Genomic DNA, 24196 nt, shown 5'->3' with positions numbered 1-24196 from the left:
TTACCTACTTATTTAAAAAATGAGAAATTATAAAAGCAGACACAAAAAAAAGAGAACAATAGAGAGACAGACATATTAATAATAAGGGAGCCACCTCATGAATTCACCCGTCCCTGGGGCTCCCAGTCCTGCTGCCCTAATATGAAAGATATATTACACTAGGATTTATTGGAATAAGCCTTCAAGAAAATATGTATGAGTTTTAGTGCAGTTTTTTTAAAAAATGTAAGAAAAATAGGCATGGCACAAAAGAAGGTTGAGAAATGAGAAATGGAACAAAACCTAAAGATCCATAGATGTTCTTACACGTATTTGTAAATGGTGTCATGCTATTTTACAAAATAACATTCTTCCATTTGTTTGGTAACACTTCATACCATTTGGCAGCTATCTCTCCTATCACTCTGACATTAGCTTGAGAAGTACATAAATACAGTCTGTTCATCAAGCCTACTCACTGTCATCTGATGGGGGAATTAAAAAAAACCACATTAAACCTTATAATTACCCTTGTCCTTTCCTCCCTAAGATACACATTTATTTTTCAATGATCAGTCTGAGGTTTTTTCCTGAGTTGCCATATTAAGGGTGCTGTTGTCGTTTCATCATTGGAATCTAAAAGTCTCAGAGGTTACATAGCAAATAAATAAAATAAAATAATAAAGTAAGATTAAAATAAAACCATCAAGGCACATCAGCTGTATGGATGGGATCTATCCAACTCCAAAAGTACAAACAAACAAACAAACACAGATGCTCAGGAAGGCAGAAACTTCCATTTCCTCCCTGACTAACTGACATAGAATAATTTTACCTGCTATTATAAAAGACAGAATTCCTGTTGTATCTGTTCTGTCCCATGACAACCAGAAAAAATATACATAGGGGTGGCTTTGTTCTCTTTAATAAATGAGTCTTGCCAAGACATCACTTGCAATACAGAGATACGTTCAGTGGTGGGATGCTACCAGTTTAACAACTGGTTTGGTGAGCGCACACTTTGTGTGCACAAATGCACCTAAAGCACTTGCGTGCAGCACTGAAAATGTAGCATTTAGAAGCTCAGCTGCTTATCTTCCACATCAGCAACAGTAAGTAGAACAGCAAGGGGGCAGAAATCAGCTGTGCTGTGCAATTGAGATAAACTAGAAAGCAGGAAATAAAGGACAGGATAGGGCGGGGAAAGGTGGGTGGGGCCAACTGATTGTCAAAACTACCGGTTCTCCTGAACCGGTCTGAACCAGCTGAATACCACCTCTGCGTAAGTTCAGCAAGTTTGGCTTACAAGGTTTCCAAATCACAGAGGCAAGCGGGAGAGAGTGTAGATCAGTGGTTCTCAACCTGTGGGTCGGGACCCCTTTGGGGGTCGAACAACTCTTTCACAGGAGTCATCTAAGGGCATCAGTAAACACATATTTTCGATGCTCTTAGGAACCGAGACACCAATTTTATGGTTGGGGGTCACCACAACATGTGGAACTGTATGAAAGGGTCGCGGCATTGTGAAGGTTGAGAACCACTGGTATGTATGGATAGATAGATAGATAGATAGATAGATAGATAGATAGATAGATAGATAGATAGATAGATAGATGATAGATAGATGATAGATAGACAGACAGACAGACAGACAGATAGATAGATAGATTCCAGTTTTCAATCCAAATCCCCAAATGCCAATGCAGAGAAGTCACACAAAATATTCTCTGTAGAAGCTTCAAGTAATTAAGAAAAAGCATTGAGAAAGAATGAGCTTTCAGGACCCTGGACAGATCACTAGGAGCTGAACACTTGGGTCCAGCCACTTGTTGCTCCAACTGAGGTCATATGGATGTTTGAAATCTTCTTGCTACTCCTCCAAGGCCCAATCAACCATCTCCAATTGAAGATACTCTCAAGTGTTTTGTCTTAGAGTCCCAGATGATACTAGTAAGCCTAGAACTTTCTGATGGGAGAGATTCTAATGTATCTCAAAGCCAGTCTTGTAAGCGAAGGCTCCGCAGACTTCACTTGGGGACTTTGAGTCTACAACTTTCATTACTGGTTGTTCTTTCTGCCTTGTGTATTTCTTAGTTCTGGCCTAGTGCAATATCCTGACTGTTCTTGTATGAGATGTTTTTACTAACGATTGACTGTGTGAACAAATATCACAGGTATCCATGGGAAATAAAAACCTAATGACTATATCCATCTATATCAGTTATGCATGGGTGGATATTAAATCAATACATTGGTCCCTTTGTTATGGTAAAGTTCACGTTGTCAAATTAAATATTAACAACAGAACACTGATTTTGTTAATTGAGACTTTTCCTCCCCCAAGGTTTGCTACTAAACTAATGAAACATACTGTATGTTCATACTTGATATTGCCATGGCAACATTTCCTTTATCATGCAGATCAATCTATCAGTGGGGAAAAGAGACCAAGGAGAATGATGTACTGGCATTCCATTTTGTCATTTGCTTTGCAATGTGAAACCATCTTCCTGTTCTGGTTTTGGTATTAAATAAACATTGGAGGTTCAAAGTCTAGTAATAAATTTAGAAGAGTTCCTGTAATCAAGTGAACTGGATTTAGAAGGAATCAGTGTTAATAGTAAACTGATATTTGAATGGGCCTATCAATTTAGAGAGGACGCAGTGGTTTAGTGGATAAGATGCTGAGCTTGTCGATTAAAAAGGTCACCAGTTCAGCGGTTCGAATCCCTAGCGCTGCATAACGGAGTGAGCACCCGTTACTTCTCCAAGCTTTTGCCAACCTAGCAATTCGAAAGCATGTAAAAATGCAAGTAGAAAAATAGGAACCACCTTTGGTGGGAAGATAACAGTGTCCCGTGTGCCTTCGGTGTTTAGTCATGCTGGCCACATGACCATGGAGACGTCTTTGGACAATGTTGTCTCTTCGGCTTTGAAATGGAGATGAGGACCATCCTCTCGAGTTGGGAATGACTAGCACATATGTGTGAGGGGAACCTTTACCTTTTAAACCAGTTGCATTTACAATTCTGATATAATTTACTATTATTATTTTTGGCAAATTCTGGCTAGAACTAGATTTGTAAGCTTAGACCCAACCAATAAGAACTCATGTTTTAACAGCCTATCAATTAGATGCTAAACATGACAGAGGTTACCTCAATTTGCTCAACTTGAAATGAACTATAATGAGCTTTGATCCTAAACAAATGAACAATAGAGATGGGATCATCTGCACCATCTGGCAGAAATCATATTTCTAAATATTCACAGCTGAAGACGAATTCTAAATGGTTTCTAATTAAATTTAAGAACAAACACTTTGAGTAGAGACAGATTTAAACCAAGATCCCAGTGCTGAGATTGTTGATTCCAAAATCAAAAATTGGGTAGAACAAATGAATTTCTCTTCCCATAGAGACAATCCTAGTTTGAAACTATGAAGAATTTACAGTTTGTTCTTGTCTTAGCCATTGTTACTGCTTTCTGATAGATAAATAGATGATAGATAGATGGATGGATGGATGGATGGATGGATGGATGGATGGATGGATGGTCCTTGTTTTGGCCATTGTTATTGCTTTCTCATATATATATACATATAAGATAGCTAGATGGATGGATGCAGTGGTGGGTTTCAATAATTTTTCGAACCTACTCTGTGGGTGTGGCCTCCTTTGTGGGAGTGGCTTGCCGGCCATGTGACCTGGTGGGAGTGGCTTGCAGGCCATGTGTTCTCCCTCCTTCTCTCTCTCTCTCTCTCCTTCCTTTTGTCTCTGTCCCTTTTTCCTTTTTTTCTTTCATCTCTCTCACTTTTTCTTTCTTTTTACTTTTTTTCTTTCTTTCTTCCTTTCTTTCTCTTTCTCTCTCTGTGTGGGTCAGTCTGTGTGTGTGTGTGTGTGTGTGTGTGTCCAAATTTTTTTTTGGAACCTCTTCTGTAGGTGTGGCCTGCTTTCTGGGTCCACTGGTGGAACCTTTTCTAACCGGTTCGGTAGATTTGACGAACCGGTTCTACCGAACTGGTGCGAACTGGTAGGAACCCACCTCTGGATGGATGGATGGATAGCTAATCTTCATTAGTTTCTAGAGTTGCTTATGTTCTCGAATCTAAAGAAATCGAATCTTGTGAGAAGGTTTAGCGAGGTTTAGATTTAGACAAAGGGTTTTAATTTCTTGTCACTGTAATGCCACTACTGTACATGCACAGTGTATGTACAGTCTAATCTCCACTAGAATATAACGCATTATGATCAGTTTTTTCTTTTATTTTTGCCAGTGGAATTGTGTATCCAAGGTGAAATTTAATTCCATTGCTTCATATTAACACAGAAAATAGCATTCCATATTTGAATGCTAAACTGATTCCCTGGTGATTTTAATCTATCAGCATTTTAAATTGGGGGTCCAATTTAAAATGTTACTGGTTGTTTTTGAATATCAGGGAAGCTAATATCATCCTACCTACTGACTCATTCAAGGAAGAAAGATTTTTGGACAAGCGTCCAAACCATCCTTTGTAGTTATTAAATTTGCCAGTCAATTTGATAATAATTATGCTCGAAGTAATAATTATGTTCCCTTTAATCTACATAGTTAAAGCTGAATTTCAGAGTTTTATGCTCTGTGATGCTCAGTTGTGTGTTATGCAGAATCTCCAAGTTTAGAAATAATCTAATCATAATTCTTGAAAATCTTACTAGGAGTTCCTTAATCAACTTCCAATGTCCTGACATGTTTAGAATTAGGCTGCATTTCCCTTAGGCACCGATTAAACCTCTGATATCTTAGATTCTGGCTGAATGCAAGTCTACTAGGAAAATTCCTTAGTTCATCTCATTTTGCTAGTTACACTTTTTTCCTCCTTAAAGCAAATGAATGATGATGTGGCATATTGCAGCCTTACCTTGTCTGTACTAAATGCTTTGCGATTTGATAAAACTCTGACTGAACCCAAAGCAGAGAATTTGGCATTTAGATATCCTAAATGACAGAACCAAAGTTTCCCATCCCTTTTATAATACAATCATTCCAGAAGTGGGTTGCTCCCGGTTTCATTGCTGGTTCACTTTGCGTGTGCATGTGCAGTTCAATGTAAATTGTACTTTGCGCATGCACAGAACAATTTACAATGAACTGCACACACACACACACACACACACACGCACTACTAAACAACATGCTAGCAACAGCAGCATTGACCAGGAACTGGTTCGGGGGCGTGGCTAGCCTGGATCGCTGCCAGTTCTGTGACCCAAGCCAAAATACCACTACCGATTTGGCTGAACTGGCCCAAACCGAGAGTAACCCACCTCTGACTCATTCTCCCTTCCTAGATATTTCTATAATGTCTTTCAAGATCCACATGAGAAGCTGTTTACTTGATTAGAATTAGGGTGCTACGTATACAGGGGACGTATAAGCCTCTCAAAGCCAAAGTTATTTCTGTCCCATAGTGTACTATTAAAATGTCCATTGTGCATCCAATGATGATTACTTGCTCATATGAGAGAGGCTTGGCCAGCCAGAAACACAGGAAGCTTAAAACAAACCATAGTTTGTTGTTTTTTAACTATACTACCTAGAGTCATGATGGCCAACCTATGGTACACGGGCCAAAGGTGGCACCCAGCACCTTCTCTGATGGCATGCAAGCTATCACTCCAGTTCAGCTTTGCCATGCATGCATGTGTGCCTCCCATCGCCCAACTGGTCTTCGGGTCTCTGCCGCACATACACGGGGGGGCAAGGCACGTGCAGAGAGCACATATGCATGATTGGAGGGGCGGGGTGCATGCGCAGTGATGCAAGCTCATTGCATTTTGGGGATTTGAGTGCACGCATGCACATTTGCAGGTGTACATGCATGCTTTGAGCACGGTCTGGAAAAGGTTAGCCATCACTGACCTAGAGGGAAATGTCAGGAGCTGGATTTCCCAGCCTGCTATCCCAGTAGTGTCCCAGTACTGATAATGATACCTAGTTTGGTAATGAAATGCCTGCAAGAAAACAACCAAGCTCAGAGAACACCAAGGACCCCACAATTCAACTCTGAGCTCTAAATATTCTCTTCTATCTGTTGGGTAGCATTTTCTTCAAATGTGCCCTACGCAGACTCAGAATTATTATTTTTTTACAGTTGGACCATGTGTTTAATTATTTGGATTCCAAAATTTATCTTCTCAATGATTCTGTCGAAACACTAAGAACATTTTCCTATTTCATGGCTCCTACCAAACATTTTGCTCTGTGCTGGCTTTTAAATATCACTGACTTTTGTGCCAGGCAGCTGGTGCTGCAGACTGACTGGTTTCATTACTTTGTAGTTTAAAAAAAAAAAAGAATAAACTCCAGCAGTTCTCTGCCAAAAGCCTAACTCTGCATGGAAAAAACCCAAACGAGTGTTAATATTTTAGAAAGATGAGCGAAACATTTTGGAATTCAAATATTTATTGGCTACACTATGGAATTCTACACACAATTTCCCATAACCCCATTTTCTCAGCCACTCTAAATCTAATATATTATATTCCCCCTGAGCCTTGTGATATGGAAGATCAAATATAAATCTTTGTGGATATTTGAGATATTATCCCTGGTGTAAAATGTCATTGCTGAGATATTAATAGTGACAGTTACAAAGGAACATGGATTCCGGGTCACGAAAGATCAAGTGTGGTTTTTAAATTCACTGGGCTGTAGTTGAGCTAGAAGTTTCATTTGCAGATATATGAAAAATGGTCTCACTGTGCTCCAGCTTTCTCATGATCTTAGATACAACAGGGAAGTGGAAGACCAATCTGAGAGTCCCACTATTGAGAATTACAAGTGATGGGATCTTTGTTATAGTATTGTAGTAGTATTGTATTTTTCGGAATATAAACACACCCTCCTCCCCCCAAAAAAGAGCGTGGAAATGTTGGTGCGTCTTATACATCGAATACAGCCATTTTTAGCCTCCGTTTTGGTGAAAAATGGGCCATTTTTCACTAAAACGGGGGTGTTTTTGCCTTCCTCCACCCCCCCAGAAGCACTTTGCAGGCTTCAGCAGGGCTGGGGGAACAGAAAAATGCCCCCATTTTGTGAAAAATGGGGGGAGTTTTTGCCTTGTTCCAGCCCTGCTGAAGCCTGCAGAGAGTGCTCTTGGGGGCCGGGAAGGACAAAAACTTTTTTTCTTTCTTACCTCTTTGAAATCTTGGTTCATCTTATACACCGGTGCGTCTTATAGTCTGAAAAATATGGAGGGAGGAGAGAAAATGGGAGAGCTATCTGAGAAATGCAGTTTTATTGAACAATATTTGTTGCCTTCCTCTTGTAGCAGCTGGGCAAAAATTCACTATTTTATGACTAAAACTTATTTTAATGGTCTGTTAAAAGATGGGAGACTTATCATTTATTGTCACTGCCTGGGAATTCCTTTACGAGTGGGTGGATTAATACCTCATGCAGACCCAAATAAAAATTTCAATACAACTTCCTCTCTGAGAGTCACTGGAGCAAAGTCATTTGTGGGAGAGATTTCCCCTCACCCCTTTTATTGGTATTTATTGTTGATAACTGCTGAAGGGAATGTGTTGAATCTAATCAGAGCAAATGTGTTTAAGGAGCATAAGGAAGTGGAAGAGGTACAGCACAATCCAACTTTAAAAGTTCTCTTAATATAGACAATCTCAATCAAAGTAGTTTTAGCTGAGTTTTAGCCAAGTAGTTTTAACCAAGAAGAAAAGCAACCTGACAGAACAATTAATAGATGGAACAACTGACCTTCAGAGATTGTGAATGCTCCAACACTGGAAGTTTTTAAGAAGATGTTGGATATCCATTTGTCTGAAGTGGTGTAGGGTTTCCTGCCTAAGCAGGGAGGTTGGACTAGAAGACCTCCAAGGTCCCTTTCACCTCTGTTACTCTATTCTAACCTTCTGGTGGTGTTGATTTCCTGCCATGGTCTTCCTGATAGCCTTGAGAACATCACTTCTACATCCTCAGTCACAACACAAGAATTGATGTGAGGATTGCCTAGGAATGTTATGGAATACTTCCATCAGGTAAAATGATTTATGGCCAGGAAGGAACAGGGAAGTTGAAAACTTTGGTTGACTGTTTGGGCCAGATCAAACTTTCAGACTGTTTTTCAATGTTTTGCCTTTTTCTTCATTTCCCTTCCACCTGGTGTGCTGAATTGGTTTGGGTAACTTCAAAGTTTCCACACACTCTCCCCACTCCCCAATTCATGTTGACTGTAATGATGATAAGAACTGGAATTATTGGTTGTTGCTTTATTTATAGTTCTTTATATCCTACCATTCAGGATAGTAATCTCCCCAAACCATTTAAAAATAAAACAAACTATTATGTAGGCATACATGCCTGCATGTAAGCAAACAGTAGGTGGTGATAATAACCCTTGGAATCATGGGAAGAGAAGCAATACAGTTGAACAGCCTTCATCCACCCTTCCTTCCTCTCTTTTCAAGAATCTTACCGCTTTTGGTTGTTTGTATAAAAGGATTGGGGAATTGTGTGTACACACACACACACACACACACACACACACACACACAGAGGAAATTTGTGTTTCAATTAATATCACATACACTGGAAGGAGACTAATGAGTTCTTAGGGTCTGTGTTCACACAACCCACTTATTGATTTTATTACTGATTTTAATCCACTCCGATGAATTCAGATTGCACAATCAAAAAAGTTTGACTTGCATAATCTACGAAGCCATAATGAACTAAGATTAAAACTAGCCAATCAAAATCTCTTGAGGGCATGCTGCTCCTAAACCTTTCATTAGCCTACCCAAGTATGTTGTGAGAACACAGTCGGTGGCTGTGATTCTGCTCTTTTTCACATACCCACTGAACAGTGGCGACTTTTAGGAGTTCTTGTGACTGCATAAATGCTTGCTGTCTGTGGGTTAATGCCAGCAGCTGGATGAGCATCAAAACAGAAAATCAGACAGATGCTTTTATCAGTTTGGGCAAGATCTACTTGCGCCATTGGCGTTGCCAAAGTAACTCTGACGCTAAAAGCTTGTAATTTTAGGCCACATGACCTGTAACCATGGAGACCTGATCCTCATAATTTGCAGTGGCATTTTTTAGTAGCTTGTTCCTTAGCAGCACTGGGGTAAAGCAGACAGGGAGAAGAATGACGGACCAAAAGTGTATCCTTTAACTCTTCCCTCACTGGTGTGGATGAAAAAGCTTTAAATATGTCCTTCAGAAAAGTCCCAGTAATGTTGTATTAAAGGCTACCTGCAGCACATCCAAACCGGGGGAATATTTTCCATATCGACAAAGTCAACATTTGAGATTAAGGAGCATTGCCTACTAATATTTAAGGGACGTGGTGGCTCAGTGGCTAAGATGCTGAGCTTGTTGATCAGAAAGGTCAGCAGTTTGGTGGTTCAAATCCCTAGTGCTGCATAACAGAGAGAGATCCCGTTACTGGTCTCAGCTTCTGCCAACCTAGCAGTTTGAAAGCATGTAAAAATGCAAGTAGAAAAATAGGATACACCTTTGGTGGGAAGGGAATAGCGTTCCATGCACCTTTGGCGATTAGTTATGTTGGCCACATGACCACATAAATGTCTTTGGACAGCACTGGCTCTTTGGCTTTGAAAAGGAGACGAGCACCATCCTTAGAGCTGAAATCGACTAGCACATATGTGTGAGGGGAACCTTTACCTACTAATATCTAACTACTGTCTCTATAATAAACTCAGACAAGCATTTCACCCTGGAATGTGTGAAATTCTTATAAGAAACTTGGCTAATCTTATACGAACCTCCCATTCCAAGCATTCATATATCATTTTTATTAAGAATTTTTTAGCTGTAGTAAAATATAATATAAACTAAATTTAAGGAAAGAAAAATGAAATAGTTGTAAAATGTAAAAGGAAGAAAAAGATAAAAATATATATTACAGAAAGAAGGAAAAAATTACATAAAGAAGGGACTTCCAAACTTTATCACAAGCATAAACAAATTTAGTAGCTCTTCGCTCTCACTAAAGTTGCAAAGAAGAAATTTCTGCTTTTCTGCTTTAGAGAATAATAAAAACATGCTTTATTATGCCAGGTGTTAAGAAGTTGGAATTATTTGTGTTTGGCTCAGCATGTTATGTGATCCTTGGATTGTGGATTATGTCCAGCTGTGTGGAAGGAGCCCAAGTATTGTCTTTCAATTTTATCTAGTGATGGTCTTGCTCTTCTGTTTATTTCAGCCTTTGAAAACTTTTCAAAAGAATTATAAAAATAAAGTCATGCTCCACTCCTGGTAACCACTTGGCCATTGCTATTTTTGGAAACTGTATAATTTGTTGTTTACTTAATCTAGGTTAATATTTTGTCTTTTGAGTCTAGCATTCACTCCTGAGATTTCCAACTGGCTCTCTTCCTTAGCTTTTCCAGAGTTCATAAAAGTGACCTAGCTTTGGCGGTTACATTTTGTTGCTGTTTGTTAGTATTACTAGTAATGCAAATGCATTCCTTTATGCGAATGTTCTAATCTCCTGTGAGAAGTGGGGCAGTTTGCAGCCAAAGGTCAGCATTAAAATCTTGTACAAAATGAGTTAATAGTCTTTTGAGCATTCCTTGTGAGGCAAAATGCGGAGTAAAGAAAACATTTTTTTCTGAGAGAAAAGGATTCACACACACACAGACACAGACACACACACTGTTGTTGTTAGTCGCAAAGTCATGTCCGACCCATCGTGACCCCATGGACAACATTCCTCCAGGCCTTCCTGTCCTCTACCATCCTCTGGAATCCATTTAAGCTCACACCTACTGTTTCAGTGACTCCATCCAGCCACCTCATTCTCTGTCGTCCCTTTTGTCTTTTGCCCTCAATCATTGCAAGCATTAGGCTCTTGTCCAGTGAGTCCTTCCTTCTCATTAGATGGCCAAAGGATTTGAGTTTCATCTTCAGGATCTAGCCTTCTAAAGAGCAATCAGGATTGATCTCCTCTAGGTTGACCGGTTTGATCACCTTGCAGTCCAAGGGACTCGTAGGAAGGGATAAAACAGTCCAACCTATCAAAAACAGCACCACAAAAATCAGATTAGGAACACAAGTTGAAATAGTGAAGAAAATGGTAAGTGAGCACCTGTCTACCCTAGATGAGTTCAAATCACCAGGATTGGATGGATTACACCCCAGGGTTCTGAAGGAACTGGCAGATGAGATATCAGAACCACTGAACTATATCTTTCAGAGATCCTGGAGCACCAGGGAACTACCAGAGGACTGGAAAAGAGCTGATGTGGTTTCCATCTTCAAAAAAGGGGAAAAAACAGATCCAGGAAACTACAGACCTATCAGCCTGACCTCAATATCAGGAAAGATTTTGGAAAAGATAATCAAGCAACGAATTAGCGAACACCTAGAAGCAAACAAAGTAATAGCCAAAAACCAACATGGGTTTGTCAAAAACAGATCATGCAAGACTAATCATTGCATTCTTTGATAATATGACAAAATTAGTGGACCAGAGGAATGCCGTCGATATAATTTATTTGGACTTCAGTAAGGCATTTGATAAGGTAGACCATAACCTACTACTAGATAAAGTAGTAGAATGTGGGTTTGACAGCATCACCACCAGATGGATTTGTAACTGGCTGACCAACTGCACTCAACGTGTAGTCCTCAATGAAACTGCATCTTCATGGAGGGAAGTATGCAGTGGAGTACCCCAAGGCTCTGTTTTGGGCACAATGCTCTTCAACATCTTCATCAATGATTTGGATGAGGGAATAAATGGGAAACTCATCAAATTTGCAGATGACACCAACCTGGCAGGAATAGCCAACACTCCAGAAGATAGGCTAAAGATACAGAAGGATCTTGACAAACTTGAACATTGGGCACTATCTAATAAAATGAAATTCAATGGTGAAAAGAGTAAGATTCTACATTTAGGCAACAAAAACGAAATGCATAGGTACAGTATAGGTGGTACCTTGCTCAACAGTAGTAACTGTGACTGGGATCTTGGAGTCCTAGTGGATAACCTTTTAAATATGAGCCAGCAGTGTGAAGCAGCTGCCAAAAAACCCAACACAGTTCTAGGCTACATAAACAGAGGGATAGAATCAAGGTCACGTGAAGTGTCAATACCATTTTATAATGCCTTGGTAAGGCCACACTTGGAATTCTGCATTCAGTTTTGGTCACCACGATGTAGAAAAGATGTGGAGAGTCTAGAAAGATTGCAGAGAAGAGCAACAAAGATGATTAGGGGACTGGAGACTAAAATATATGAAGAACGGTTGCAGGAACTGGGTATGTCTAGTTTAATAGAAAGAAGGACTAGGGGAGACATGATAGCAGTGTTCCAATATCTTAGGGGCTGTCACAAAGAAGACGGAGTCAAAATACAAGGCACCTGAGGGTAAAACAAGAAGCAATGGGTGGAAACTAATCAAGGAAGCAACTTAGAACTGAGGAGAAATTTCCTGACAGAACAATTAATCAGTGGAACAGCTTGGCTCCAGAAGTTGTGAATGCCCCAACATTGAAAGTCTTTAAGAAGATGTTGGATAGCCATTTGTCTGAAACGGTATAGGATTTCCTGGCTAGGCAGGGGGTTGGACTAGAAGACTCCAAGGTCCCTTCCAACTCTGCTATTGCATTGTATTATTGTATTATAATCTTCTCCAGCACCATAGTTCAAAGGCCTCCATTCTTTGGCCCTCAGACTTCTTTATGGTCCAACCTTCACAGCCATCCATTGCAACTGGGAAAATCATAGCCTTGACTATATGCATCTTTGTTGGCAGGGTGATGTCTCTGTTTTTTAGTATGCTGTCTAGATTTGCCACATCTTTCCTCCCCAGTAACAAGCGGGAGACACACATTACCCATTCTTATATTAAGCTCTGATCATCCAAGTAGAAAGATTATTCCGCCCATTCAAATAATTGGTTATCAGGAATGATGGAATATTTTGTGTAATGGAAGGTCCTGGAATTGGTAAAAATAAGTTCAACCCACCACTGATCATATTGGTATAGGCAATGTTGTATCATTCAATGAATTGTGTTTATTCAATAACTGTTGATTAATCACTTCATTGTATTGTGAAAAGACCTATAAAGTGTATAGAAACCTTAATAACCTCTTTCCCCTTTTCTCTCATCCATATTAAGTGGATATATTGTCACAGAAAGCACAAGTAATTTCTTTTTTTCTATAATATGGCATTTGAGCACCTCCTGAGGCACGGCTATATTTTCAAAGAACAAATGTTACATAGACAGCACGGTTATTTTTTTCCCCTTGATAGAAGCAATCAAAACATTTGTTCTCTGCAGACTTAAGGGCTTGTAAAATTGCAGTTGGCTGCTAATCATTCTATACCTTTAGCAAAATTCCAAATTAAAGCAAGGATTGGGAACCATTGAAGGTCAAGAAGGTTTTTTAATTCAGCTGAACAATAAAGTGCCTGCGTTCTTTAGGGGAGGAAATGGGTTGGATGCTATCCATCAGAGCTGGCTGGCCTGTGAATGGTGCTGTGAACCATTCAGCAACATCGGGAGCCCCACATGTTAAATGGATTGCTATCATAATGAAGTAAGTCATTCCCTAATTGTTATTGAACAAATCATATTCAGAATTGATAAACTAGATGGTTTGGAGACCCCTTGTAAACATTGGGCTTGCATAAATCAGATTCAGGTTGAAATCCCCACTTGATCTCCAGATGAGGGATGTTACAGTGGGATTCAGCCGGTTCAGGCAAACCGATTGTTAAATTGCTGGTTGGCCTTGCGCCTTCCAGGAGTCCCCACACACCCTGTTTTGCTTGCAGGAGACTGCAGGGAGGCCTATTAGGCTCAAAACAGGGCGCGGGGGGGGGGGTGCAGCACTTCCCCCATGGCCCATTTTTTGCTTGCAGGAGGCTGCAGGGAAGCCTACTAAGCCCAAAATGGGGCACCCCCTGTGGCCCATGTTTGCTCCCGGGGGGTGCAGGAGGCCGAGTGCTGCCTGTCACACCCCCTGGCCATGGCCACCATGGCCACGCCCACCCAGCCGGTCATTAGGGCAGAGAACCAGTTGTTAAATTATTTGAATCCCTGGTGATGAACCCTCATCCCAACACTCTTCCTTGGGAATTGTGGGAATGCAATGAGAGAAACTTTCCCCTTCTCTGAGTTACCAGTAGGAGATAGAAATATAATGATAGATCCATGAATAGTTACTAAACATGCAATATTATAATTTAAGACATGTGTGTGTGTATCCAGCCCTACTAAGGTGCAGAGCTGAAGCTAAGCTTTTCCAGATGCAGCCCACATACAGTGTGGAAATTGCTAATGGTGACAAAATAATCGATCATTCCACCTTGCCTCTTTACAATCTGGTCACTCCAGGATGTGCTCATGTAGTTTTCTTAACCATAACAGCTTCACAATTGCTGCTTTATGGGGTATTTTGGAGAGATTTCAGCTCAGGTACTTCAGGTAGATGCCCTAAAAGGGACCGCAGAGCTCAAAGACTGGACAAAGGATGCCCATGTCAACTGCCATAGGTGTACGATTATGCACCAGTTGGAATAACGTAGATGATGTTCTTGTTGTGACCTCCACCAAAATGATATTTCTATATTTTTATAACCACGTCATGTGTTATAATCTGGTTTTGTTACATTAACGTAATGCTTTCTGGTTTTGCCATTGTATTGTTTACTGCATGTTATTATATACGCCGTATGCTGCCTAAACTCTCTTTGAATTGAGCTCATGTATAAATGTAATATTTAACTCTGTGATTGCAGGAATTTGTTCATGTATCATAAAATGAAGCTGCAGTCCATCAAAGGACCCCATCAATCATTAACAAAAAAAAATCATAGCAGAGAATAGAAATCCAGAGTTCTTATCTTCCAAAGTGATATTCAGTTCAATATCCTCCCAAGAAGATAGAAATGGGATTGCACATGGCACTTCAATTGTATCCGTCAGGGCTGCTCTCCAGATGCTTTTATTACATTATTATTCTCTAAAGTCACATGGTGTGGGAGAGATAACCTTGGAAAAAGCATCATTAGAAGAGCAGGGACAGAAGAAGCATGTTGTAAGCCCAGGGATGTAGGACAGCATTAGAAGAAGACTTAGGTTGGATTCTTTTCGATCCCCAGGTATAAAAGACAGGCGGAAGCGAAAACACAAGCAGACCTGCAAGATTGTGTTATTGTAGCCTATCACCAAAATGTTTCAGTCCAATCTTTCTGTAGAGTGAATTTCCTGATCTGATGTACCTTGTAGGGCTGACACCCGGAGGACAATCCTGAAGAATTCTAAGAGCTTTAGTCTAAGTCTTCTGAAGGCCTTGTGTTCCAACTTCTGCCAGACACATTTACCCAAAAGAAATCTCCAAACATACTCGTAGGAAACAGATACAGATTGACAGAGTTGGAAGGGAACTCGTTAGTCATCTAGTCCAACCCCCCCACCTAAGCAGACCCTTTCTGAGAGATGACAGTCCAATTATGAAGTTCCCAGAACTTCTGAAGGCAACTTCTGTTCCATTGGTTGATTGCTCTCACTGTCAGAAAATTTCTCCTCATTTCTAGGTTGAATCTCTCCTTGTTCAGTTTCCATCCATTATTCCTTGTCTGGCCTTCAGATGTTTTGGAAAATAGCTTGACCCCTTCCTCCTAGAACATCCTAAAACAAGTTTTATACAGCAGCTTTCCTAGTTCTATATTATTCTGGAGATACAATATTTTCTTTTCTTGTGATGTATAATTAATTCCATGTCTTTCTTGGGCTTACACTAAAAGTCAACATAGGCACATATTTTTTTACATACATAAATATACAAGGAAACATACTTGTGCCCAAAAACCAATTGTAGGGGGGTATTTTTTTGTTTTTAATTTGATTTGCTTTTGCATCACAAAGAGGATTAAAATTTAAGATCTGTTTGATTATAGGTGAAGGAAGCAATGCAAAGAATCCATGACAGAGGTAATATAGGAAAATTAATTCTGGATGTGGAGAAGACACCTACTCCTTTGGTAAGTTACAAGAAGTAGAAGATTTCAACTCCAACATTGATCAATATGTGAATATTGAAGAAACCTTTGCACCCTTTATTAGCCCCCTGGGTAACCTGTTGGGTTCTTGTTTTAGAGGTATTTTTATTACCAAATTCCTCAATACCTTCAACAATGGCAGAACTTCTAATGTTTTATCTTCACTGGAAAAGTTCTTAAATTTCAGGGAGATATGCAGAGATGTGAGTATTTGAAAATAGCCCATGTTGAATTGTCAAACATCAGGAGTTGGCCATAGAAGAGGTTTTATGACATTTGTATTATATCATAAAGTTTTATGATAATGTTTATGTCATGAAATGTTCTATAAATTTTGCAAAATTTCAATTCTGTGAAAGTCAATTCCATGAATGTTTGGAATGCATTTGGAGATCTGCCAGTTGGTGATCATGCCTTTGCAAATCATTGCTTGGATCCATCATTTCTCCTTTTACTCAAAACCTTGAAAATGACACAATGTATGCAAACCTACTAAAGCCCTTCATGGTAGTGGATCTGCGTACTTGGGAGACCGCCTCCTGCCAATCACCTCCTCTCGACCCATAAGATCTCACAGATTAGGCCTCCTCCGAGTGCCATCTGCCAGCCAGTGCCGGCTGGCAACTATGCGGAGGAGAGCCTTTTCAGTAGCAGCTCCGACCCTCTGGAACGATCTCCCCGTGGAGATTCGTACCCTCACCACCCTTCAGACCTTCCGCACAGCCCTCAAGATCTGGCTATCCCGCCAGGCCTGGGGGTAAAGACCATAATCCGCCCCCACCCGAATGTTGTATGAATGTTGCTTGATTTTAATTATACATTGTGTTTTTATGTTATTGTATGTCTTCCCCTCCCATACAAGTTGTTAGCCGCCCTGAGTCCCCTCAGGGAAAAGGGCAGCCTATAAATAAACTCAACTACTACAACTACAAACCTGGATGGGTTGGGCATCTATGCATGTGTAAGAGATGATGGTGATGAACTTAAAGGTCACTCCCAAAATTATGGCACTCCTCCTTTCATCTTGTTCTTGCAATTCTTGACAAAGTTTTGGAATGGTGATACCTCTGCCTTTAGGGTCTTCTCCATTAGGCTGATTGCTTTGCACATCAGCCAGAGAATTATATTGACTGATGTGCATCCTTTCGGTTCCGTCTCGTCCCCAGATGGCCAACGACAGCACAGAGACCAGTGAAGCTGCCGAAGAGGAAGAAGACCACGAGGGGGACAGTGAGAACAAAGAGTGTATACCATTCATTCAACAGTAGTTGGAAAAGGTGGGAAATGAGAGCTGGACGAGTTGATGAAGCAGAAGAAGGGAAGACAACTGGGGAAACCCATTTTGTGCACCAGTGAACAAATGCTCTAGTACAGTGTGTGCTGTTTTGTTTTTCCTTTTGTCTGCAGTCAGCTGAGCTATCAGGTGTTGGTCATTGATGTTTTGAACTGAAGTGCCATTCTGACTTTCCCAGTATTAAGACATTCCATCCTGTGGTCTCCAGTTTGCCTGTAAAGAGTCTTGTTGAATACCTATCAAAAGCCTTATTGTCATCTACAGCGATAGGAGACACAAACATCTTTCCATGTTGGTTCCAGAAATAAATTTTCAATCCACTTTGATAGGGTTGACATGGGTTAGTTTTGGAGAGAAGCAGGGGATGTTAGGTTCTGTGGACAGGTAGTCCATATGTACAATAATTGCAGATATGCATAGCCCGGACTGTTCTTGGCATTTTGGCCACTTAAAACATGAGTATTCCCAGACTAACACCCCCCCCCCACCTATTACCAATTTTATTTAGGTAATTTAAAATTAAAATTGAGAGCCAGTTTAATGTGATAGTTAAAGCATCAGGCTAGAAAGCAGGAAAGTGTAAATTGTAATTCCACTTTGGGAACCAAGCCAGTTGAATAATCTTGGGCCAGTCATTTTCTGTGAGCTCTAAGAACCAGGCAATGGCAAACCACTTTTAAAAAACCTTGCCAAAACAGGGGATGGTAGAAATCCTTTAGGCAATCCAATCTGAGAATTGGACACCATTGAACCAAAGAGAAACAAGTTAAAATTAGTGATTTGATAATATGGGGCTGGGTGTGGGGATGTGGATGAAAGGAATTCAAGTTATTAAAATGTAGTTACAGTGAAGGAAACAAGAAAAAATATTTCATGCTTGCTTTCTCTTTGGTGACACCTAATTTTTCTTTTTCCCCAGCTCCCCTGTTCAGACTGATCCACAGGCAAACTTTCTACTCATGTTTTATAATAAGTGGGAAAGTTAGTACAAATATACCCTCCCTCTATTGATAAACTGATACAAAGCCTTAAACCATTGCATAGGCCAATGTTCTCCTTCATGACAAAATTCTAATCATTAACTGGGCAATGATATGAATGAACCCTGATAAATCCATGTGCACACAAAGCCCTCTCCGACTATACATTTGGAGAAGTGTTCATGATGTATAAATTAATGTGCATCTTCTCCTTTATGGGCCTAAAGAAGGTAAATCCTCTTTTTGAATCACAAACTAAGCCTGCTATGGTAGGCAATTGCCAATTTTTCCTGCTCTGTAAAATCACTCCATCTTTGTTAGACGAGCAACTCCTTCTCATTTCTCAAGAAAATACCTCATGTGTACAATATTGTTTGGTATACAAAGAAAACAATCCTCAAGAGATGTTAAGACGCGCTGTGATTTGTGTAACTCTCAGTGTATAATAGTTGTTGCGGGAATAGTAGTGCTCAGACTCCACCAATGAATTAAAATGGGTTTGTTGAAAATATTGCCAACAAATGTTTACAGTTGGTTTGCCTAAATTATATTATTGTACAAAGAAAATTCTTCAGAATGACTTTATACTTTCCTATCCTAAATGTTGATTTAGCATCTTTTGTTTAGCATTGTTAAGCAAAACAGCACTCTTAATAATATTTAAAGTAGTTCAAGAGTAAATAGCTCCATTCAACACATTTAAAGAAATATTAGCCTCTTAATGCTTTATCCAAATGCTGACACTTTGTGTAAACTTCACTTCTTGTCTCACTTCTTGTCTTATTACTATTTTTCTTATAGGCAAAGAACTGGGATGCCATATCTTGTACTCACAGAGAACATAGATTTCCTATGCAGTTTTAGTGTTATCCGCTTTATTAATCAAAGAAAATATTTGTCCAAATGTCTTGGAGAGCCACTAAACTATTACTAGCATCTTTCCTCAAAAGAAAGATGCATTTGGATTAATGTATTATTTGAAACATTCCAATTTTATTTTTATAATTTTCTGTTATGTGCTTTTTGTCTGTTGAACCATTGGGTTCTGTTAGGATCCTAAAACATTGAGTTTGACAATAAGCCATTTTACAAAGATGATTCTGTTCTGTTCCTTGAAGTTGTTGATCAAACCACTTCAAACTTCGAACCACAGGTGAAAACAAATCCAAGTTAAGGATGATTTTAAAAAAAACCAAAGAAAGGGAGGGAGTTGAGATATCAAGATGTTAGAGTGATTGATCATTATTTGTACAAATCATTTAGTACAGATTCAGAGTGATAGAAAATAAAACAGCCCGTCTTAAGTGGTGGTATGCAGTTCAATCAGACTTGATAGGAATTTTATTGGTTTTTAGAAAGTGGCGGAAGCATCTTCTTGTCCATTTCTGCATTGTTACTTCGCCCCCCCCCCTCAAATTTCCAGTTGTGTTTTTTTCCAAGGTGGGGAAAATAGCTTTAATGGTAGGAGAATATCTATACTACCATATTTTTTGGATTATAAGACACACCTTTTCCCCCCTAAAAGAGTGTGAAAATGTTGGTGCGTCTTATACACCAAATGCAGCCATTTTTGGCCTCCTGAAGCCTCATCTACACATCCCATTTTTGTGAAAAATGGGGCATTTTTGCCTTCCCCTGGCCTCCAGAAGTGGTCTGCAGGCTTCAGCATGGCTGGGGGAAGGCAAAAATGCCCCTGTTTTTGCAGAAAATGGCCCGTTTTTTGCCTGATTTCCACAAAAATGGCATTTTTGCCTTCCCCCAGCCCTGCTGAAGTCTGCAGAGTGCTCCTGGGGGCTGGGGAGGACAAAAACTTTTTTTTCTTACTTACCTTTTCGAAATATTGGTGTGCCTTATACACCAGTGCATCTTATAGTTTGAAAAATACGGTAGTTTGGAATTCTAACAGGTCTGAGACTTAATCCAGAGCTAGATTGGGACACAGATCCATTCAAATAATTTATTTGATTTTGAAAATTGATCGGATTTGCATTGACTCATAAAACTGACGTGAGTCGAGTCAAATGTTTGGATCAAACAAGCAAATTGATTCAATTATTTTTTTTTAAGAGCCATTTTTGCATCTCCATCAAAAATAAAAATAAAATCCAGGGCACTTCAAAAGGATCCAATAAGATTTAAGCACGTGTCCAATGTATTTTTTTTTAAAGTCAGTTTGTTTTCAATACTTGCTCGAATCTCTTTCAGATGCATAATCTTCTTCGGACGGAATGTTTTGCACATTAGTAAAAAATGACTAGCTTTGATTCAAGTCCTGCTTTTGGAAGCATTTCACTGGCAGCATCGTTATAACCACACTGTTGTTTATAAGAGCCTGCTCTAGTTATCCACTGCCCTGCCAATAGATTTTATATCCATCATTAAAATAATATTCCTGCAACGTTCCAATTCTACCACCATCAGCCTTCTCTTCTTACCCAGGTACCTCTAGCAGTGCAACAATGATTAATAGCCTCTTTCTTCATGGATTGGTTTCAACTCAGTTTTGAAAGCCATTTAAATTGCAGCTGTTGCACATTTGTGTTACCATTCTGTTTTTGTGACTCATACGGCAGCTCTTCTTTTTCCTGCAGTAAATGTATCTCCGCAGAAGGCCCATCTCTTCAAGAATATAGAAGAAAGCAAAAAGAGATGGAATGAAGGGATCATGTCAAACAAATGCCAAAAGAATGCCATGTTTTAGGTATGCTTTAAGGGCAGGAGCCATTGTAAGCTTAACACTGTAATCAAATCAAACTTTATTATGGTCATTAACCAACATATACCAGTATCAAAAGTTGCCTCTTCCAAGAAGATAAGCTGAGCCTTCACTTGAATCTTCCTTTTAGACTTTGGAGGACAGAGATGACTTTGATAAACACTCCCTGAGTGGGTGAATCTTTTCGCAACATTGTGGCTGTCCACATATTTATCTACTTGTTTTTTAATTCAATCCCCAGAGATGCCCAGCAATTAGAAATTAGACCAGTGACAGCCAAGAATTGATCATAAGCTCTTTACTTAAGCAGGGGCAGATGCTTTAAAACTTCCATCTTTTGACATTTTTACGAGTAAAACTTTTGAAAGAAAACTTTTAGAAATAAGGCAACGCTGCAGGGATTGCTTTTGGTGGAAGAGATTCATCTCCATGGCTAAATAACAGAATAACAGAGTTGGAAGGGACCTTGGAAGTCTTCCAGTCCAACCCCCTGCTCAGGCAGGAAACCCTATACCTTTTCAGACAAATAGGCTAACTTTAAGATGAAGCAGAGTTCTGGAGCATGGAGAGGGAAACGTTACAATGTTTTCTGCACCATGCATGTGGTAGAAATAATGCATAAATCCCTAAATCGCTCGTGCATCCTCCTGGATACATTCTTCCTCACTAATTTGTAATGTTTTGTAATCCCTTAGGCCTGACTTCTAATCCGTTGTCCATCAGTCTTACATTGCAGAAAGAAAAATGCATTCTTACTTTCCCTTGGGCAGGTTTGCCCTTCTTGATGATGGCCAAGATACCCAGAAGGCAGCCAACCCAAAGCCGAAACCTCTCGTCAGCAATGCAAAATGTATTATTTCACCCGATTCTCATCTTGAGTGGAGGAGATGAGGGACAAAAAACAGGATATATCTTCTGTTTCCCACATGTCTGGTAACTATTCAGGAAGAATATGATAGCTTTATTGATTAGCCCATAGGCCATATCAAAGCACAAGGTTCAAGCACATATCGCCAATAAAATCTTATGCAAACAATTTAAAATAAGAGTAGGGTAAAATGCAATATTTATAGGTTGAGACAGAATATAATTTAATACATAAATATAAAAAATAGAATAAAATGACACAAAATTATATTTCAGTGTCACCCTTACAATCTACCCCAATCAGTCCCACTTATGCAGATCTCAATCAAATCATTTTGTTTAAGTACTGCATTGAATGCTATTTTCATTCTGGCCAGATATAAAATAAGTTGTTTTGATATGGGGATCCCAATGGGTCATTTGTTTGGTATATGGACCAAGATACCTGACTCTTACCCTCTTATACAAGCCACAATCAAATAGGACGTGAGCCAGGTCTTCTACCTCTGCCGCTCCACAAATCCAGAGACGCTCATTGTAGGGTATAGAATGGGATCTCCCATGTCTGTATTATATTATATTGCATCTTATCCTATAACTATTATATTTTACCCTATTATTTTAAATTGTATAGGATTTTATTGGTGATGTGTTTGAAACTTGTGCTTTGATATGGCCTATAGGCTAATCAATAAAGCTATAAACTAATTGGCCAAAAAGAAGATTCAGGTGCTGAGTGTATAATTTGAGAGAAAGGAAGCCAGAAAATTAATTGGCGTTAGATTAGCCTTGCTTCCCCCACATTTTAGAGATGTCGTGAGGATAGCATCAGAACTTCTGTGATTCAGCTCCTTTTGTGCTTGAAGGTCAAGGTACATATGAAGTACGCTAAGTTTGCTCCTCTTCAGCTTTGATGTTGACTTTGGATTGTTGACAACTCAAGACAAATTGATCTCATGCTTAGTCCTGCAGCATTGCAAATATTGGTGGATCATTTCTTTGCTTACAACTCTCAATTGTGGACATCACTTCAGAAACACAACTCTCCTTGGATGCATTCTTTTGAAAAAAGCCGGTGCTTATATTTTATGAGCTGCAGAGAGGCTTTCGCATCAAGTGGGATCAAAATAACCCAACATTCACGCAAACTTAGCAGTGCCTGTGATCCCTTGAATTCAATCTTATGAGCCTGAGCTTCACTGGACCCTGGATTTTCTCCTGGGATTAGGTGAAAAAGTGCAAAGCATTAGAAGCTCCTTTTAAACTCTTGGCTTACCTCCTCCCCATCTGTCCACAAAGCAACTGTATTTACCTAAAATTGCAGCTTGGCTCTTCGGGGAAATTTAGAAAGGGATATCATCACTTGAATTTTGAAAGAGATTACTGCCCCAGGGGTGAAATCAATTTACCTTCGCTACCGATTTGCAAATGTTGAGCTTTGCTTGCATGCACCCCCTCCGCGCATGTGCAGAACCTTCCGCGCATGCACAGAGTGTCAAAAATGGGACGTGATGACATCTGGGAGGATGGGCGGAGCTTCCTGCCACCACCGCTACCGGTTCGCCTGAACCAGATAGAACCGGCTGAATTGAACCACTGAACTGTCCACATCAGAATACATTGGAAGTACAGCAGGTTATAATGCCCCCTATAGGTGAAGAAATACTTCTGTAGGTGTAAAGCAGTGGCAAAGTCTCAAAATGCATCATTAGCAAGTCTTTGCTTTCAATGTGCAGGGAAAAACTGGACGGAGTTGGGGAACATTTTTAGTTTGCAATTCTGCCAACCTTGGGGTTGGGTAGAATCCTATCAAGACAGCAGGAGACACCATGTAGAAAAGGAATTTTATTTAATCAGTATTATTACTGGGGAATAGAGTTCAGAATCTTTTGAGTCCCAAACCTCTTGTTACTAATCTACTTTTTCTCTAATGAATCGATTGCTTTCATCAAGTCAAAGGAAATGAGTTCCCAATTTGGATTATGGAACTATGACAGCCTCTCTTCATCATCCACCTGAACTAAGTAAACTGAAATGTTTGTTTTAACTGTTCTCTGTTGCTTTAGAGCTTTTGTTATATTGTGCCTACCAAGCAAATGATGTTTACATAAAAATATAAATAAACTATGAAGCATAGCATTAACTTTGCCTCATGGCATTTAATCCAGCACATCTAAGGATTGACAAGGGAGGTGGGCTCGGGAAGAGCGAGGGTGGGTGGGTGGGTGGGTGGGTGCCAAACTTTGCTGACAGAAGTAGCCTCATCCAATTTCTAGACTCTTCAGTAAAAGGTGCATTAAGCCAGA

General features: G+C 39.7%; 1 protein-coding gene across 1 annotated transcript in view; it reads left to right on the top strand.

Annotated features, from left to right (window-relative positions):
• The window catches only part of VAT1L (vesicle amine transport 1 like), a 64416-nt gene extending 40387 nt beyond the window's left edge, over nucleotides 1–24029 (top strand). Inside the window, exons 8-9 of the mRNA XM_014056792.2 lie at nucleotides 15932–16015; nucleotides 17200–24029. Of these exons, the coding sequence (XP_013912267.2) occupies nucleotides 15932–16015; nucleotides 17200–17301 (186 nt within the window). The 3' untranslated portion in view covers nucleotides 17302–24029. The remainder of the gene's footprint in view (nucleotides 1–15931; nucleotides 16016–17199) is intronic.
• The last annotated feature ends 167 nt before the right edge of the window (nucleotides 24030–24196 follow it).

The sequence above is a fragment of the Thamnophis sirtalis genome, unplaced genomic scaffold (genome assembly GCF_051295495.1).
Source record: "Thamnophis sirtalis isolate CommonGarterSnake01/CBP01778 unplaced genomic scaffold, rThaSir2_p1.2 scaffold_14, whole genome shotgun sequence".
NCBI lineage: Eukaryota > Metazoa > Chordata > Lepidosauria > Squamata > Natricidae > Thamnophis > Thamnophis sirtalis.
The sequence above is the reverse complement of the archived record's forward strand: the minus strand, read 5'-3'. Positions and strand labels throughout refer to the sequence as shown.